This window comes from Pundamilia nyererei, unplaced genomic scaffold, assembly GCF_000239375.1.
Source record: "Pundamilia nyererei isolate P.nyererei 1_Seehausen unplaced genomic scaffold, PunNye1.0 scaffold00065, whole genome shotgun sequence".
Classification (NCBI taxonomy): Eukaryota; Metazoa; Chordata; class Actinopteri; order Cichliformes; family Cichlidae; genus Pundamilia; species Pundamilia nyererei.
In genome coordinates, this window is record NW_005187466.1 from 882,899 (window position 1) to 902,648 (window position 19,750).

The 19,750-nt window shown below is 42.6% G+C and overlaps 2 protein-coding genes across 2 annotated transcripts in view; one reads left to right on the forward strand and one right to left on the reverse strand.

The window, feature by feature from the left end:
• Nucleotides 1–893: 893 nt before the first annotated feature.
• On the reverse strand, nt 894–10,142 carry LOC102192804 (peroxisome proliferator-activated receptor gamma coactivator-related protein 1). The gene is made up of 11 exons (XM_013911559.1): nt 10,015–10,142; nt 7,863–7,967; nt 7,622–7,777; nt 5,634–7,317; nt 4,992–5,045; nt 4,123–4,903; nt 3,847–4,050; nt 3,583–3,649; nt 3,371–3,492; nt 3,128–3,279; nt 894–1,843 (listed from the first exon to the last, which is right to left on the reverse strand). Exons 1-11 carry the CDS (start codon nt 10,108–10,110, stop codon nt 1,743–1,745), a joined length of 3,522 nt encoding a protein of 1,173 aa, XP_013767013.1. The 5' UTR covers nt 10,111–10,142; the 3' UTR covers nt 894–1,742.
• Nucleotides 10,143–14,688: 4,546 nt separating this feature from the next.
• Nucleotides 14,689–19,750, forward strand: part of ldb1b (LIM-domain binding 1b) — a 26,695-nt gene continuing 21,633 nt past the window's right edge. Inside the window, exon 1 of the mRNA XM_005735739.2 lies at nt 14,689–14,941. The gene's annotated coding sequence lies outside the window, so the exon portion shown is untranslated. The remainder of the gene's footprint in view (nt 14,942–19,750) is intronic.

A 19,750-nucleotide genomic window follows, 5' to 3' on the forward strand; every position in this document is an offset into this window, starting at 1 on the left:
GAGGATGGCCAAAAATAACCATTTGTTACAATCAAGGTATGCAGAAGAGCATCTGTGAACAGACAACCTGTTGAACTTAGGTGGGCTACAGCAGCAGAAGACCACGGCAGCGCCACTCCTGTCAACTCAAAGAACAGGAAACCGAAGCTACAGTTTGTAGGGAAACACAAAAATGGGAAAATGGAAGACTGAGAAAATGTTACCTGATCTGATGAGTCTCACTTTCTGCTGTAACATTCAGATGGTAGCGTCAGAATTTGGCATGAAAGCAGCAAGTCTCGTATCAATGGCAGGATGGATCCAATGGCCTTATGTCACACTCCCTTATCTTTTCTGAGGCACAAATTGCAGTTCTTCTTGGTAGTTAATTACTGAAATAAACTGTCTAGATCTTTGCATATAAATCAGCAAACTAGGAGATCGCCCAAAGAACTCCCACTCCCTCTCCTGAGTGTGTGGTTTTGCGAATGCATCATCAGGCTAATTTTACTTTTGTCCACAAAATTGCTGGCCCTAGTTTTTTGAAGCCAGGAGAGGATTTTGTGGCGTCGGAAACTAAGTCTAATCCTAAGTACTGTGATGATGTTAAGATATGTGAACAGTCTATAACAGTAAAAACACCTTCGGGAGCTCAAAATCTCAATATATCAAGTCTCCACAGATAATTGGTGCTTTCTAGTGATTCTAGATGTAGATTTTTTTTAATATGCCAGCAATTTAACTAGAGGTGCAGTCACTATCAGTAGCTGCAGTCCAGAATCACAGGTTTGAAGCAGAGGTTTTTTAAGGACTTTTTAAAAATGGGGTCACTGCATAGACCAAAAGAATGACTTGTGTGGGCCCACGGGAAATTATTTTTATCAGAAATAAATTTCACACTTGATGACAATCACTTGAAAATTCAACAGGTTATGATTTTAATTGTCAACCAACAATTAAGGAGACCCCCCTGAAAAACATAGCAGCCAGATTAATGCACAAGATGAAACTGAGGTAATGCAGTGTGGTTACAGCCATAAACATTGTTTATTCTATGTAAAGAGCAATATATCACACCCTTTATTTCAAGCTCACCAATGGAAAGTAAAGCAGTGGAGCAAACCACTGTCTGCCACAATTATCTGGATCTGGTTCAACATCAATATGATGTCACCCAATTTTTCTTGTTTAAGTTTGGTATATGTTTGTGAAGATATAATCCTAAATGTCTAATAAACTACTAGAACAGATCCAAATGTGGACCTACTGGAAAAGTGAACCCCTTCTACATTAGTCCAAGCCCTCAAAAACGTTCATTTAAATCAGTCCAGAACAGCAAAGAAACACACAAATCAACACAATAACAAAAGCTCCTTGTCAGAGGTAAATATCTACATGAAAATATCTAATCACTCAAATTAACCCAAGTAAACAGAAAAACAATAAATTGCCTTTTTTCCCTATACAAACTTTTCTCAGTGCTCTGGAATGCCATAAAAACCTTCTCACATCAAGTGCTACATGTCAACTTTGCACACGAGTAACTGCATGCATACAAGTGCTACATGTTTGTACATATAAACTGTACACATAAAAACCTTCATGCATTTACAATATAGTTTAGCAAAACATGAAAACTTATAACAAATTTTTCCCATGCCAGTATAAGCACAATGCTCTGAGGTTTGTGGAAAAAAAACCCCAAAGCAAACGCTTCCATCTTTTCTTCCAGGCTTGTGCTGCCGTTCGTCCTCTCGGCTCTGCTACGTCTTTAATCCTCTCTGAGCCTGCTTCAGCAACGAATCAAAGTCGAGGTCCTCAAACTTGGTCCTGGAAGGAGACGCTTCTGCGTCTCTGTTTGCATCTGAGAAAGAGAGGGATGTGCACATGTTCACTGCTGTGTTCAACAAGGTGAGGAGGGTGTCCGCGATGTGTATTACAATATAGTGTGAGAGCACTGTAGCAAATACAGCTTTTGTGAAGCTTCAAAATTTCAGTTTATGATAACACCGTTGCACTGTAACTCTTGACCAGCAGTGACACTGGCCCTTAATCCAAGTGCTTCATCTGTCTGCGGAGGCTGCGTGATAACCCACTCTGCCCTCCTTCCCTCTCAGCCTGTCTGTGTGGCCATTCTTTTCTATGAGCACTGGAGAGGATGTGTGCCTTATTTTCAATCAGCAACACCTGGGCCCAGAGTGCCGGTGCTCTACAAAAGTCAATAGGGATTAGTTGCTGGGTGGCTCTCCTCCCTGAAGCCTGGAATGTTGAGAGCTGCTTAAAAAGAGCAACAAGCCCGTTTACTGGACCTGTATGCATTCAGATACAGATGCACCTTCACCTTTACAAGGTGCCTCAGGCACAAAAAGTTAGAAAATCACTCACTTGGTTTCTGTTTGTAATGAAACAGATTAAATGTGCACAATTATCATATATGACACCAATTTTAATTCCCAACCCAAAGAGATGACCCACACTGTACAGGTTGGGACACCTCTGGGGTGGCATCTTTGGCTCTGCAATTAAAGAGCATAAACAACAGTTGACTGTGTTGGGTATAAACCCCCTTTTTCCTGTGCTGAACATCTCAGCCTCATGTCTGAACGAGTACTGTGGTTTCTTTCTTTCTTTTTTTTTAAAATGCCTGAGAGCAACTTTCAATTTTAATCTGTTGGATTTAGTCACAATGTCACATCTCTACAACTTCAATTATTTTTTTTGGTTGTCTGGCTACATTTAATATGATTTCATTCAACTTCTTTTTTTCCTTTATTCTGGTAGAATAAACCAAGCGTGTTTCAGCCTATCCATTCTCACACAGCTATTATAAGGCCGGGCTTTTATTCCCTTGCGGACGCCACAGATGAGTAGTTGTTCTTATTATATTTGTAGACCTTAGCTTGAAGCCTGCATGTGCTGCTGGTGCTCTTATACTGTGCAGAATACACAGTATACTGTCTGTACAGTCATAACAAATTGAAGGATACAGCATGTGTAGGTTCACCTGCCGTTTCATAACACAGTCGTTTTTAGGGCAATTTTTTTTAGTCTTTTCCAGAGAAATTTTTTGTTTTTTATCGGTTTGTCCAGTAACGCTCTCCTTTCACTATAGTGTAGTGTTTGTCTTGGCTGTTGGTGTTAGACCTACCGAGATCCGTGTAGTTTGTATTACAAAACTGCCGTCTTCCACCAAAGCAGATGTCAAAGGGCAGCTCATCAGGTTGCCGTAGTTTCCCACCATTATCGATGGCTGCGAAAGCATCTTCCATGTTGTAAAAAGTAACGAAGGCATAGTGGTCACTGTGGGAACCAAAGATGTTGAGTTTAATGGTGACCCATTTCACTGTAAAGCCAATAAAAAACGTGTTAAACTGTAATGGTGCATGCTTACCCCCTATCTCTGAAGTGAAGTGACACACACTCCACCTCTCCAAACTGAGAGAAGCGTTCTCTCAGTTCATCGTGAGTCATGGACCTGCGGATGCGGCCGACGTACACCACCCGGCGCTCGTCCTGTGTGAAAGAATTAAATGCGATATAGTTACCTACCACCCACTGGAAAAGTAAAAAAAAATATCAGTACGTCAGATGAGTTTTACTCACTATGGCTTTCAGTTTCTGAATCCTTATCTCGTGCTCTCTCCTGAGCTTCCTGGACTCTCTGCTGCTGCTGCACGGATGAAGAAAATGGAGAGTGAGATTTTGCTCCCACTGAATGTGTCAGTTATCGCATAAAATCAGGGGCAACGACAAGTCAGTGCGATTGTTCCTTATGTCAAAAGTTCGCACTAGTTCTCTTTGGAAGTTAGCAACAACTGCACTGTATCTGAACTGGATGGTTACAGCTCATCAACAATATTCACTGACCTGCAAAAGTCTCTCCACCGCTTACAGCATATTTGTGGAGATGGCGACCGAGACCCGGATGTGGACCGGGACCAAGATCTGGACCGTGATCTGCTGTATCTTGGTGTGCAGCACCCTGACCTGTACCGCCGAGGAGGGGATCGGGACACGGAGCAAGAGGGGGACGATGAACACGAGCTGCTCTCTGAACGCTTGCGATGGAGCCTGCAAGATCGACATATTGTAGCCACAAAAGGCAAAAGCTCAGGCTGAACGTGAATGATAGAAGATGAGTACCTTAATCTTTTTGGAGAGCGAGATGAAGAGCTGGATGAGGAAGAAGAAGAGGAGGACCGGGAGCTGGAGCTTGAATCGGACCGTGGTGATCTTCTCCTGTATCTCCTCTTCTCTCTGCCTCTGACAGGAGGGCTGGGTGGAGGTGTCGGGAAGGTGCATGGAGCGGTCTTGTCTTCACTCCTCCCACGATCTTCTTTGGCAGCACAGTCTGCAAACTGCAGAGCTCTGTCTGTGGTCTCTGATCTGGCCCTGGGCTGATTGAACTGATGCTGCAGCACTGACTGTGTTTTAACAGTTGTAATCTGGTTCTTCTCTTCACCTGCAGCTTGCGAGCCCTGGGTCATCACATGGTGCTCATTTGTGGTTTGAGAAGCATCCTTGAGTAAAGGGGGCTTAGCTCTGCTACGCTGAGAAGCATTTACAGGAGAATGATCTACAGAGCCGCAGTAATCGTGATCGGCAGATACGTGCACAAACATGTGGGAAGAAGCAAGAGCTGCAGCTGACTCTGACTGAGTTGTGTGAATCTTCCTGGACGGCAGAGGACGGGGGTCAATTATCTGAATAGCCTTGGATGGAGGATTTTTCCGTCTTGCAGGCTGCTTAGTGCTCAGAATGATTTCAGTGCTGAGGGGCTCAGGGATATCCACAGCCTCCAACACTTGGAGTTTCTGACTTTCTGCAGTGCTTAAAGATTCAAGTGGTCCCACAGAGGACATCGCCGTTAATGAAGCAGCACGAACAAGCGCGGGCTCGTTCTCACAAACTCTCTCTTCTTTAGCTGGAGGAGGAAAAATAAAAAGAGGTTATGTATCACAGGACGTGAGCCTCCATTAGTACACCGCTGCTAGTAATCTGACAAAATTCACCTTGTGTTTCCTCAAACTGCTCCAACAAGCTGGTCAGATCAGTCGCTTCAATTCCTGATGAAGGAAAGAACAAACGTGAAAAGACCGCTTTGGAAGACGCTCGCCTTTAGTTCTCTCTCACTCCTATCATCATCACATTTAACTCAAAATAATAACAACACCATGTAAGCTCAAAATCCTTGGGCTTTCTTACTAATATGTTCTATGAGAAAACAGTAAAAGTGAAGACTGAATCTTCTAGTATGCAGAGTTTTTTGGACAGCCTTTAACTTTGCATGCGTCTCCTGTCTGCACACCTGTCTCCACGTCATCGTCCCACACAAGTTTTACCAGTTTTTCTTGGTAGTTCGCAACATGTTCCTTTCCTGCTTTTGTTGTGGAAAGCAAACAGCTTATAAGTGCTCTACTGCCGCACTGTGGTGATCGCAACATAATATATACTAGCAAAAAAAGAGAAAGTATGCTTCCTGGCACAAAACATAAAAAATAGCTGTTGTTTTAAATCAGGCATATTTTGCCTTTGAAATGTTTTCCCCAGGTTCCAGTCTTTAAGTCGAGCTAACTGGCTGCTTCTACATTTATTTCACAGTCAACCAACTTCTGTATATTTCCTAAAATGTGAAACTACTCCTTTGTGTTTACCTGAGTCAGCTGTTGCTCCCTGCACTCTGCACCTGGATTGAGGAGGTGGTGGTTCCTCAGGAGGACTCATACTGTGGGTTAGGACCTCGGTTACTGCTCCAGAATCTATGTGAGTGAGGGGCTGACTGAAATGTGGGCTGACAGAGGAACATTTTACTGGTCTCTGTGCGTCAGGACTCGGTGCCTGTGGAGTTTCTGGTAAGCGCTGGGGTCCTTTGGGTGGGCTCAGACTGCATTTTTGAATGTGTGATTTTATGCCCTGTGAGTTTTCTTGTTCCTGAGAGATATAGGAATCATCTGCTATTTCACTAAATGCTGTCTTCGTATCCTGAAGCGGTGCAATGCTCTCTTGGCTATAATCTTTGATTAGAGGTGACACCTGGGGATTTAGCTCTGAGGAACATGTCTGTCTCTGAAGAGGTGCAGCTGAGGATTCAGTGTGGAGTTCTTGAGGCTGTCTGTTGCTCTGCAGGCTTGAATCCCTGGACAGAAACTCCACTTTAGGTGCTGATGAAGAGTTGGAAGTGGATGGTGATGCTGCCTGAAGAACTGGCAGGGAAAGGAGGACAGGATTTGGGGGGTCACTACTAAGTATTGTTGGCTTCTTCACTGGACTTTTCTGGCTTTCATGAAGAATGTCCGGCAGTGGACTGGCAGGCGAGAGGACTTTGGATTCAGTCCTTTGGTGATTTAGTCTGCTGTGATTTACATAAGTGGAAGATTTGGCTTCTGAGGAGTGAAGCTTGCGTGGTGAAGAGGCAAGATGGGATGACTTGAAATCAGGTTTACGGGGGTCTGGGTAGTGATGCCGCATCTTAGGTTTGCAGCCGTTTTGTTTCTGCAAACAGAGGATGGGGGTCAGCTCCTTAGGGGGCTCAGGAACAGAGGGCCACTTGGTAGTGTAGTTCCCCTGTTTCTCTACCAGGGGTTGTCTCTTCTGGCGCAGCTGTCTGTACTGTTGGAGGCTGAGTGATCTGGCCTTTGTCTGAGCTTTAGGCTGCTGGTCCTCAGTTTTGCTATAATTCACCTCTGAGGACGTTGCTGAGACTTCAATTGCTGGATTTTCAAGTGTGTTTGTGCTGTTCAGTGGAAGTGACTCACTTTCACTAGTATGGCAATTTGTGGGATTGCTCTCATTTAATCCATTTTCCGATTCATCCAATGAAGCCACTCGAACGGGGCCAAAGCTCACTCTTTTCTTCCCTTTGGATGGGGGTGATCTGCAGTTTCCATTCAACAGCACGCTCTTCAGGACTTGCCCGCTATCTCTTCTTTCATCTACCTCATCTCGTATCTTGGTCTCTCTTAAAGGCGCCTCGTCATCAGATACTACATTTATCTCTTCATCACTGTCTCCAGTTGGTCTTTCGTACTTCCACACCTCTTCCTGGGAGAATATGGTGGGATGTGTCCTCGGCTGATCCCCTTCCTCCACACGGAGCTTCAGGCAGTAGGGATGCATGAGCTTCACCAGGCTGACGAGAGAAGTCGAGGTAAAAACCTCGACTTCGGCATCTGCCTTTTTATTTTTGGGATGAAACATCTGGCCTTGTAGCTTAAACATCTGTGACAGACCGCTTTTCTCTAGTTTGCCCCCCTCGCCTTTCTCCCCATCACTCTGAGTTGTGGATGCTGTAGTTGGCGTTTTAGATCTTGGTCTAAGTCTCTGAGCAAACGATGATCCCTATTAAAAATGAGAGAGAGGAGTCTCAAGATCTGCAACTGCTGCGAGTAACATGTCACTTCCTTCCTACCTAAACACAAGTTACCATGGTGATCTAAAAGAGCTGAAGTTGTGACATAGAAAAATCTTTATTTTATTTACAGACACCTCACTAACACACTAATCCTGCCTTGTAAATTTCCACATTAGCTGATCATCATTAGCTTCACGATGAAACAGTCGAAACGCTTCTCCTACTTCTTCTCTGATTACTAGAACAGACTGTGGCCAATACAAGTAATTCTTCATTCTAGTTTCTACTCACCACGGTGTTGTCCCTGTACTCTGCCTGGCGGAGGAACTTGGTGTCTGGCAGGGTGTCGAAAGGAGACAGAGTCCTGCCGTCATCCTCCACACAATCCAGCATCTCAGTCAGGGCGGACAGCAGGCGCTCGCTTTCTTCCTCAGCTCTGCTCTTGCACTGAAGCGAGAACGCCAAATCAAAATACATACACAGCCAGTGTGACTGAGTGAAATCATTTAGATGAATCTGCTTTGACTCTGACCTCCGATGCAACAGTGGAGTCTTCCAAGATGGCCAGGATGGAGTGATCCACACAGGACTGTGTGTCCATGTCCACGCCTTCCACACCTGCCCTGCTCAGGACTGGCTGTAAACACAGGCATGACACTTCAATGTCCATGTTATACTGATTTGCATGCACACACATTAGTATATTTACACCTCCTGCTTAATAAAAAACAAAAACCCCAAAACACTCATTTCCCTGGGTGTGACCAAAAGATCAGGAAGCATGACTCTAACTCCAGAGCAAAAACAGGAAGTCCCAGTTCTGACAAAAGTTCAAAAAACTGTGATCAGATCTGATACTTGACTCATGTTTAAAAAGCGAGTACTTGTCTATCACACATAAACCCATACTGACTTATGTATCGTCCTAAATGAAATGCTGTTATTACAGAACATGATAGTTTGATTGCTTACTGCACTCAGCACTATCTGAAGCATTAGAGCAGCTGAATGGTGGTGCAGCTAAGTTGTTTATTAGTTTGTGGAATACAGCGGTTGTGACTAAAATATTAAGACTGTCCATAATGTTGTCCATTTCAGGGTTTAACATAACCAACATCTCAATGACTGTGGGCCAGTGAAAAAAAAAGTGCATCACATGGACAATAGTAATGGACCACATCTCTTAATCTTCAGGTGTGTTCAGTCCTTCTGCCAAAGGTGCAGAAAATCAAGTATCTAGTGAAACATTTACAAACATTCGCGAAGAACAGTTTGCTGTAAAGAGCTTGATGAATTTGAGTGAGCTGCTGTAATAGGATGCAAACCTTAACACAACTCAGTTTGTGACATCTCTTCCCTCCTAGATTTTCCACAATCAACTGTAAATGGTATTACTGCAGAGTAGAAGCATTTAGAAACTTAGCTCAGCCACGTAGTGTCAGACCACGTAAAGTTACAGAGCGGGTCGCTGAGGTGCACAGGGCACAAAAGTCTCACTGCTCTGCTGACTCAGTAACTCCACAGCACCAAACCTCCTCTGGCATTAACATCAGCACCAAAACGGTCCACCAGCAGCTTTTTCTTACATCATTATTCACAAAATATTTTTTCCTAAACTGCGTCTTTGGATAGCTTAAACATAAATGAAGCCATCCTTAACCACTCCCACCCACCACCTCATTACTATACAACGAATAACTCAATCAAGAAGCTGGTGAAAGGAAAGGTGCCTGTGTTACGTTGGATACTGGGTCTAATAATTTGACCTAAGAAACCCTATAAAATACTATTTATTTTTTAAAGATTTAAATCTGTGACAGCACACTTATAACTCACTGAGAAGCAGGAGTGCGCATCTTTGTTTTATTAGTATCTCATGCTATTAACAAACTTTGCCTATTTTTTGTGGCCGCTGTTTAAAAGACCCCTGCAACTTTTTTAGGCTCTAAATGTGATTATGTGGCTCATGCTATTAAATCAAGAACTGTGTGGGGTATTTAATCCATATACTATAACTAAACAAAAAGAGGAGCAGACACTCAGTCAGACAGCAAAGGATTTCTCTTAAAGGAAAGAACAGGAAAGTGAAACCTCAGTTTTTAAGATCAAGTTGTGATGAATGAGTAAGAAGCCGACTAAGGCCCTAGAGGCGGGTGTAACATCTGTACAGCACCTCTGGGAAGTGAAGCAGCTCTCATTTCCTGCACTCCTCTAACCAAGCATTTGCTTGACAGGGCAGCGGTTCATTTCTGTGCCTGGAAATATGTTAAAATTAGGCTTCCGGCAGTCAAGCAAGGACAGCAGCTGGGGGGTAGTTGAAGGAAATAAAGCAGCGTGGGTCGTACGGAGGGCGCTGCCTTATCTGAACATCTTGTACCTTCGCGGGAACTCACCGGCTTCCCTCCGTTTAAACGTCTAAACTAATAAACATCAAACTAGACACGAACAGCCTCATTAACTAGCTTGTCATTTAGCGTTTCCCGCATCCAAACCGTCCAAATGACAGGCGGATCGATCCGTTCCCTGATCACTACCTGAGTAGTACTACGAGCTCGTTTCAGCCACGTGTCGTTATTCGCGCATGTGGCCTCGAGAGCAGGGGATACACGCCCGACTAATGCACCGAAACCCGCCACTATGCGGTCTATTTTATGACCGATGAGCTAAAGTGAGGAAACCGGTACCTCGTTGGGGGTGTTGGTGGCCATAAAGTCGCTGTTGCCGGCATTTACTTCCCCGTCTTTCCCCTTCCACCGCGCCGCCATCTTGCCTCTCCACATGGTCCGCTGGCAGGCCGGAGGGAGACACGTGGTCATCGGTTGGAAGCGCGCGAAAAACACTGATCTGAGATCGGATTTAACTACATTAATCAGAGCGAGGACGCGAGTAGAAATCAGATCCCAGGTCAGCTGTCTGCTCGTCACGTTTCTCATTGATTATTAATTAGTTTTAGCTTAAAAAATAGTTTTAGTGACCCACAAAGCGAGACGAATTAGGGACAAATAAAGGTAGCGGGTTTTGACAATGAAAGGTAAAATAAAAGGTAGCTTATTAAAGGAATCGTTTTTCTTTTCTTTTTACAGGATCGTATTCAGAAGCACTTAAATGTTTCTGGACTGCTTTCATTCCACCCAAATTATAATCAATTCAAACAAATAAGTAAAAAATTAACTTATTAAAAGTTGATTCTTGTTACAGGTTTAAATTTTTCATTCATTAGTTATTGCTCAAAGAGACACCTTGTGGCGGAAGAGTCTTGTTACAGATATTATGTACAAATATAGATATAAGCGATAAAAAATGTGAACTCTCTATAAAAAACAAGTTATAAAACCAATACACACAAAGTGAAATGTTAAATTAAAATTAATTATTCTAATATGAATATAAGTGAAAATGGTCCAGGTAGGAGTGATTTCCTGTTCCAATAATAAAATATACCTGATCCACATCAGTATCTATCTAGTGAAGTATCTAGCAAAGTGAAAGCACTATTCAGGATTTCTGGCTCTTTAACTGATACCTTTCTTCTTCTTAATTTGTTCCCTAGGTTTTGCATTAAGATTTCATGAGGTACCCTACCACTGCTGTAAGAAGACCCACCCTCACAGCCTCCATAGTCTGGCCTCGCTGCTCTTCTTGCTCCCTGCTGGCTCTGGAGAAAAGATCTCACTTTGTGCAGAGAAGGACACATGCCACACAAATATGTATAATTTATAAAGTAGCATTTTAGCAAAATAAAGGCAGAAACAGATACAGCTCAGGCTGCCTGACATTTGTTTGAATCTGTTTTATGGCATGAAGCTTTGATGGAGAGAGCACTAATGGTGTAAGTGGGAGTTATCTTCTAGTGCTTTATTATTGCTGGTGTTATAATTGCTGAGAGTGTGGTAAAAATATCAGTGCAAATGTTCGGCATCAGCGGCTTCATAAAATGTTAGATACCATAATAAGCTACATTAAAACTCAGTCCTTGAAATGGTGACTGTAACCTCCTGGTTTCTGCCCCATCTACAAAACAGGCTAACTGATTGTGCGCATGTTCAGACATCACAATGTTTGCTTTGCCAGTACTTTTCCGTTAGAGATTAACAACAGTTTTACTAACTTGTTAAACTTGAAATGGGACCTTTGTGAGGTCCAGTTTTTCCAGTTTAGTCTTCACGTAGACTCGAGGCCACAGAAAGCTTTAAATGAGTTTGATTGATTGTATTTATTGCTTGTTACTCATACAGTTCGGTGTGATTGATGCTTTGTTTCGTTTCTTTCCTCTTCATCTTGTGCAGCTCCACATCATGTTAAGTCATATATGAGAAATTGTTATTATACATCTGAGTAATAAATACAACTGCTCAAATCAGTATTTTCAGCTGTGGTTGATTACATTTGCATATTCAGTACATCAACTATGTGCTTTCCTCTTGCTTCCTTTTCTGTTTACTGTTACACTTTGTTTCTATTTGATTATGAAGTTGAGCCAATCATCGCTCAATCATTTCTGCAGGAGCTGAAGAGTTTGCTTAGTTTTGTCTGTTTGTTGCCTCTGTCTGCACCATAACCAGATGAGGGTGGCCGTCAGTAGTTATAATGTCTCCCCATTTTGTGTGAGTCTTCACCTGCATGTGATGGCAAATACACGAAGCTTCAGACTCTGATCAGGTGTGGCTATATTATATTATATTTTTAGTTTATTAAGGAACTCCCTGATCTGTCTGACTCTGCCAGCCATTTGCCTCATTGCATGTGAATAAGCTGGGAAGAGGAAATGAAATAAAGAGACCTGGACTCTTATTACCTAATAAATATTAAGCTTTAAAAATAGAGATCTTTATTCACTTTTTTATTCACTTTATTCACCTGGTTAGCACTAAGTGCAGGATTTAACACAAAGGTCTTTTGTAAATGTAAATGTTAGATCTCCACCAGGTGAGAAGAAGCTAACCGGCCACCCACCCAAGTGCTGAACTAACTCATAAAACCTATGCGACGAAGCACACTATGAGCTTTTCATAACTGACTGGATATTTTACGTAAAGGAGACCAGTGGTTTTAAGATAAACTGCCTAATTATTCATTTCTGTACAAGCCAGAGGAGAGATATGCAGCTGAAGGTCAAAGTTGTTGTGCACACATCAGATCCTTTTTTAAAAATTGTGCACAAGTTGTCATGCTGTATTTCCTTGAGAGTGTGGTGCTAATTCTTCTAACATATTATCCCAATAGAGCACCTCTCTCCCAGACTGCAGGCTTGCTTGTATTTTCCAGAATTTCCAAAAATAGAGTGGGAGGCAGGTTTCAGCTATCAGACTCCTGTTCGTGGAACCGGCTCCCAGTTTGGCTGCAGGAAACAGACACCCTCACTACTTTCAAAATGGGGCTTCAGCTGTCTTTTTCTTTTAATAAAGCTTATATTTAGGGCTCAATCTGGTGACTGTAAACCATTTTTAATAACTATGCTGCTATAGACTCAGACTGCTGGAGGATTTCCCATAATGTACTTTTCACTCCCCAATGTGTTTATTGTTTGTGGTCTCTCTGTGCTCTTGTTTTTTCTCACCTCTTATTCTTGTCAATCAACAACAACAACCACAAGTTGCATGTAGATGCTCCTCCCTGAGCTTAGTTCTGCTGGAGGTCTGTTCCTGCTTGCTCATAGGGGATCACCTGATTGCCCCTCTGATATAAGAGGAGCTTTACTTGCAATAAAAAGCACCTTGAGATTACTTTAGTTGGTGATCTGATGCTAAATCAATAAAACAGAATTAAACTGAAATCAGCTGAATTGAATACTCAGCATAATGAAAGTCAGACAGATTAATTTCATAGCATTAATTTTACACTTTTATATGACTGACATAATTTAGGTCCTGGCTATTTAAATATATTTCAGGGAGAAATATCTCATGTTCCTATTTTTGGGTCATGGAGGTGGAAATATTCCACTGCTGCAATGTATTTTCCCCACTAGATGGTGATATTGTACACCTGCCATTACGTTCCACTCATTCTTTTGTTTTCTATTGGATATCAGAAGTTGTGAATCAGTTCATTCTCAACTCCATACCAGCCACCTACAGTTAAAGCTATTTAAATTGCCATAGGCATTTGCATAATAAATGTCAAGGTTGTTCACCTCTCTGTTTGTGCTATCTCGTATTATCTTGTCTTTTTTTTCTCCTGTGGAGGACTGTGGATGTGTCTGTCCTGTTATCTTGTGCATACCAGGAAGGAGCTGACCTTTCTGCTGAATGTCATGGTGGAGTCAATGGCTGCACCAGATTAGCAGGGAGGAAAAATGTACTCTCTGATATACACTTTTAACAGGGTACCACACATACCCTGCTCATTTACAAGTCTGCCTGATATGTACCTATACTGTACGTCATGTCTACCTTGCAGTCTGCTCAGCTTGTCGCCTGTTTCCCACTCTTTTTGTTGCGTTATATAGTTTAATCCCCTGTCTTCTTCTGTTCTGTTGCTTCAGGTCTCTTCAGCTGCCACACACCGACGACCTCCCACCTCATCTTCCACAACTCTTGAAACACATTACTGCCTGAAATGGGGCCAAAGCATCCTCCAGTCTCCAGTGTGAGTGTGTTCAGGAGTGTGCAGAGGCAAGTGTTTGTGTGTGTGTGTCAGGAGAGGCAGTTCTGTGTAAGTGGGTCACCTTACTGCCGCATCCAGCGCACAGCCACCCTGCCAGTATATGTCCCCACAATCACGAACACCCACATTTAACCCACTCTCCACACACCACATGCCCCCACTTTTATCCTTTTTCTTCTTCATTTTTTTTTTATCCTTTTTTAAATTTATTCCTTAAAAATAAGGAAAATATAAAATTCACTCACTAAGTTCTTTTAAGTGCCAGCCTTCACTTTCATTCTTGGTGGGAAGAAAAGCTCTCCTGCTTTTCTTTCATGCCTCATCTGTCCTGTACTTCTCATCTTTTCCTCACTCTTGACCTGCAGGAAGACTCCCACGGTGCTCTTTTGGCATGTTTGAATTTTTAAAGAACCTGTGAGGTCTAAGGAGTCGGGTATAAGCTTTCCTTTATCACTCTAACTCACACTTGCTGCATTTCTCTGTGTGTGTGTGTTTGTCTATATGACTTCCAGTCGTCTTGGCTGCTCGGTCATGCAATGTTTTACGTGTCTCTTATGTGACCTTTCAAATATTGTGTAACACTGGGAGCAGTGTGTTATAAAAAGGCAAAAGCACTCTGATCTTTAACTTGACACCTTCTCTATGGGGGAAAAGCAGGACACACAGGCATTACTTTGGAGACTGCTGAGTTGGGGAGCTCTGTTGCTTTCGTCCTCGTTTGATTTTTTTTTTCTTTGCTTCAAGTAAGTCTTCTTTTTTCTTTGCTTTCAAAGCAGAGTGGAGGAATGCCCTCCCACATGGTTCAGAGAACATCTGTTAGTGAGAAATGAAGGCCTGAGAGAGAAAGAGAAGGAGGGGGAGGTGGTGCAAGGGGACTTACATTAATACAGAAGACGAAAGGAGGTGAAGAAAGAACAGGAGAGCATGCGGAGAGGTGGAAAGGGGAGGAGGGAGAGTGACAAGACCTCAGCTGGGGGAGACCACCCTTTCTGCAGATCAGCAGAGGTGAGACTATCCAGAGGTATCCGAGAGATAGTGACTTACAGGTGCACATGTTTCCGTGCACGTATGCATACAAACACACTCGGCATGGTAACAGAAACCTACATCAATAATGTAGCTGAGAGAAACAGGATGCAGTTTCTGCCTTACATAAGAGTTTACAGACGGCTGGCTCGCTCAGAACAGCCTCTTTCATTCTCTGCTTTGCCCTCAGGCTGGATGCACACAAGATTTCTTGAGCTAATTAACCACCACATTTGCCTTCCAAACAACTTTAACAGATAACTATGCAGCTACAAAGGCATGAGAGTGGCACTAAAGCCATTTTTAACTTCAGTCTACTGACTTTAGGTGATTTGTTTTACTCTCTAGAGCAAAATTTTTCAGCAGTGCTTCTGTAGCTGCTAATTTGCTGGTTCCTACATTATTAAAGTATTGCAACAGGCTTGTTTCTAACAGGCATGACTAATGACCTGGGAAATGAACTTTTGTCTTTGCTGCTGCGCACATACTGATTATAGTCAAACCTGGCAGCACCTAAGCGTGTGGCGTGTTTAATCCAGGTCACAGAGGGTCGCAGAGACATGACAGAGGTTCAGTAGGACTTGGTATATTAATGTTTGATGGGCTATATCCTGTGAGGTAAAGCAGAACAAGTCAAAATCTACTAGAGCATTTTCTAAGATGGCAAACATTGCATCAGCTTTACACGAGTATGTTAGCAGCATACTGACTTCAGCTACTGTTAAACTTATTCCAATAACATTTTTAATACTTTTTAAGTAATGCGACACTGTCGACACAAATAAGAAACTGTTGCTGTAACACACTCTTTAATCTATATTTGAAAAAGAATGGGCAATTTTAGTTTTTTGTTTAGGGGTGGCTGTAGCTGAGGAGGTAGTCCAGGTTATCTTCTAATAGGAACTAAGCTCGATTCCTGGCTGCTCCAGTCTGCGTGCCGAAATATCCTTGGGCAAGATACTGCTTTCATCAGAGTGTGAATATGTGTGAATGCTAGATAAAAAGCACTTCTATAGAAAAAAAGCGCTTGCACAAATGGGTGAATGAGACTTGCTGTATGAAGGCCTTTGAGTGCACAAGTACAAGTGGGCCTGTTAAGTAGGTCAGTTAATAAGCTGACTTATTGAGGAAGAACTCAACACATATACAAGCAGAGCAGTACAAGTCTAAACCAATTGTGCATAGAATTATTTAGAACTTCACTAAACAAACCTAAAGTTTTTATGTAAATCCAGAGAGTGAAACAGAAATAAACCTAAGTATAGTGCTGATGTGGGAGAGTATGAAACCATAAATCTGTATGTTGGATTTATGAGGGGATGAAGATTAACAACCTGTTATTTCAGTCGTGGGGCTGTGAAAATCACCATCACAGGAGCATTTCTGGCAACTTCATCAGTTTTGTTCCTGTTCTGGTGTCAGCTTGGGAATTCCTGATATACCTGCTGTATGCTACCTGCTGTGCACCACACACAGAGTCAGCAAAATGTTGACCGCCTAGAGAAACTTCCCTCAAGAGCTGTCGGGCATCACGGAGGAGCAAAAAAGGAGTAAATATTAAGCTAGCATTCATCAGGTGGACAAAAACAAACAAACAAACAAACAAACACACAAACAAAAAAACATTTCAAATGAGCATTAGTGCTGCTTTGCATCTTCTGGGTGCATAAATTTGCAACTGTTTGCTGATGCATTAGCTATAACAAGTTATTGAAGTGATAATTTGTCAATATTGTATTTGTCTTTCCCCAAGTGGAGCCAAAATAATCAGTTAATGCTGGGTTTACTGAAGTGTTTTATAGATTAGTGAGAAAAAAGGGGGTAAGAAGAAAAAAACAAGTTAAAGGAAATGCGCATCATAATCCAATAAAGTCTATTGTAAGGCAACACAGCAGGCAACGGTAATACTTGATTAGGTATTTAAAAAACTGCTTTCTTGTTCTCCTTTATTATTTTCTTCTCCGGTGCCTTTTCTTCACCTTCTTGTTTTGTGTTGACTGCCTGTCTTTTATGCTGTAATCTCCCTCCACGGCTTCCTTTGTCTCGGTTATTTCTCTGTTATGCAGGCTTTGACTATCTGCAAACTGGCAAATTGTTAATGCGTGTGCATGCCTGTGTATAAATGATTGTTGTAGAGTTTAAGACGGCGTGCTTTCTGCCCACACCCATTTGAAAGTATGAACTTGTCAAATATGTCTCCATGAAACTGTTAATGTGGGCAGATACATGTGTGAATCACAGTTTTCATTTATAAAATTGCGTGTGTAGAAGCTCATCATGCTTGTGCTATCCTTTTTCTGCCACATTGCCATGGCGACAGTGCCCTCCCGGGGTAATGGGGGACGAGTGCGCCAGAGCTATTTATTCTTTCACCCTCCCTCTTTCCCTCTCTCCCTCCATCCATCTCCCTCTCTTTTCCTTCGTGTCTCTCTCTCTCATTCTCTCTCACCACCTCTCTCACTCACTCCATCTCTGCCCTCTTCCTTCTGCAACCTCGCCGTCTTTCCCTCTCTCCTTCTCCCTCCTTCCTCTGCTCTTTCTTCCCCTCTCTGATTGGCTTAACGCTCTCCTCCTCAAAATGAGATGCTGCCTAATGAGACAGAGGGTGAGGAAGAGAGGGAGGGGGGACAAAGAGCAAGTGTCTTAAAAAAGGCAAGTAGGAATATGTGGGGGAGGCAATCTACGCAGACTTGTGTTGCATGTAAAGAGAGAACCAGATTTAACAAAAACTCTGTGATGTCATTCTGGAGGGAAACGGCACGCTCTTGTTTATAATTAGACATCTCAGGAATGTGCGTATGTGCAGAATGTGTTGTATTCAGTCTTAGGATGTCAGTGGGGGTCATGACCTTTCTAATGGCTAAAATCCCTGAATAAGCACAATTTATACACTGCTCAGCCACAACCATTAAAAGCACTGACAGGTGAAGTGAACAACATTGATTGTCTTGTTACGATGCAGTGTTCTACTCAGAGACCTTGCCCTCACAATAAAGAACACAATAAAGACCCCCTATGTTTTGATCCGACCGTCAAACCGGCCCAGATCTCGATCCAAATGAGCATCTTTGGGATGCACCAGAACAAGACCAACCCAGCACCCAAAGTTGCTGCCAGGTGTCAGACATCACAGGAAAACTCCACATATTCTGATGGGCAGAGCTGCTTTTGCAGCACCATATTATAATTGGTTTAGCAGTGTAGCTGATTGGTGAGTAGGTGTTTATTTTATTTCTAAGGTGAACAAGAAAGATTTTACCAGTATTTTACGAGAAAATAACTGCAAAAAATTATGAATATGGAAATAAAGATAAATTTGGGTAACTAAATTCTACAGTAGCAACCAGAGCTGGGTGACTTAGTGTGGAAGCAAATGGTTAATTTGCATATAAGCTCCTAAGCTCCTAAGCTTCCAACTTGCAAGTCTTAAGTTATGAACTAATAAGCTGCATAAAAACAGCTAACTGCTAATTAGTGGTAAGTAACTTATAAATACAGTGACAGAACTTCACATGTCAAACCCGAGCACAGATTTCTTGGACATCCTGTTAGTACAATTAATTTGTCTTATAATTGCATTTGCCTTAAAGTGCTCCAAAAGGCGGCAACACCCACACTTGAGAAGTCCATTTCAGTGACTTAGATTAGCTGAGGTGAAGTGTAGCAGACCTCCATTAACTGTAGCGGCCTATGTTTGCATCTACATCAAAGCAGACCTGCCACTAATAATATTTTATGTGCCAGGCTGCAAACTTATTTGTGCCGAAAGGCTGAACATGCAAGTCTGTGGGATCAGACCTGATTCAGGAACCAGCCTCAAGTGGTCATACAAGGAACTGGAGTTTTTGGCACCTTTTCAGCATTGAAATAGCACCCTGGTTAGGGACCACAAGTTTACAAGATATCAAATGCCAGGAAAAGACCACAACCATCCATGTCGGTGGCACTCAGCCACAAAGCCAATTTGTTCCAAGTTAAATCATTTAAGTATAATATCTATCTAAACTTACAAAAAAGAGGTAATGTGATTTTCCTCAAATTACTGGGTTCTGGGGCTTTGATCAAAAGCAGACATGCATTTGTTGGGAACTATTGTGAGCTGTGGATTAATACGCATTTAGTTACAAACTGAGTACTTTGGAGTAGCAGGGAAGTGCACTCAGGTTAAACTGCAGAGCTCATGTATAACTACATGGCTCAGTGATGTAGCTTAATAGTTCTTTGGCAGAGAGGAAAAAATACTTGTTAATCGCAACAACTCGCTGTCAGAGTCCTGTCTTTTATTTATTTATTTTGGCAATTAGAGTAGGATAGTACCTGATGTGTCCTTAAGCGGTCAGGTGTCATGTCGCTTTTAATGTGGGCCTAACTACTCTCTCCTCCTGACACAAACTTGAGCATCTGACCGAGAAAGAGAAATGACATAGTGATGGAGGGAAGATTAGGGCGAGATGGAGGCAGTGGGAGGGAAAGGTAGAATGGAAGAAAGAGTAATAAGGACTGAGAGAGAGAGACAGCGAGGGGGGAGGGAAGGGCAGGAGAGATAAATGGCCGAGTAGACAGGAAGATGAGTGAAGCGAGAGAGCAACACTGTGTGACATACTGCAGACAGGAAGACTAACGGAGCGAGAGAGCGGATGGGTGAGAAAGGGAGGCGAGAGAGAGGGCGAGAGAGAGGAGGCATGTTAGTTGCATCCTCCTCCCTTTTTCCTCACCCGTTTCCCTCCCCCTGCCCGTAGCAGACCTTCTCCGGATGGTAACAAGCCACTCAGACAGCTGCAGCGTGCG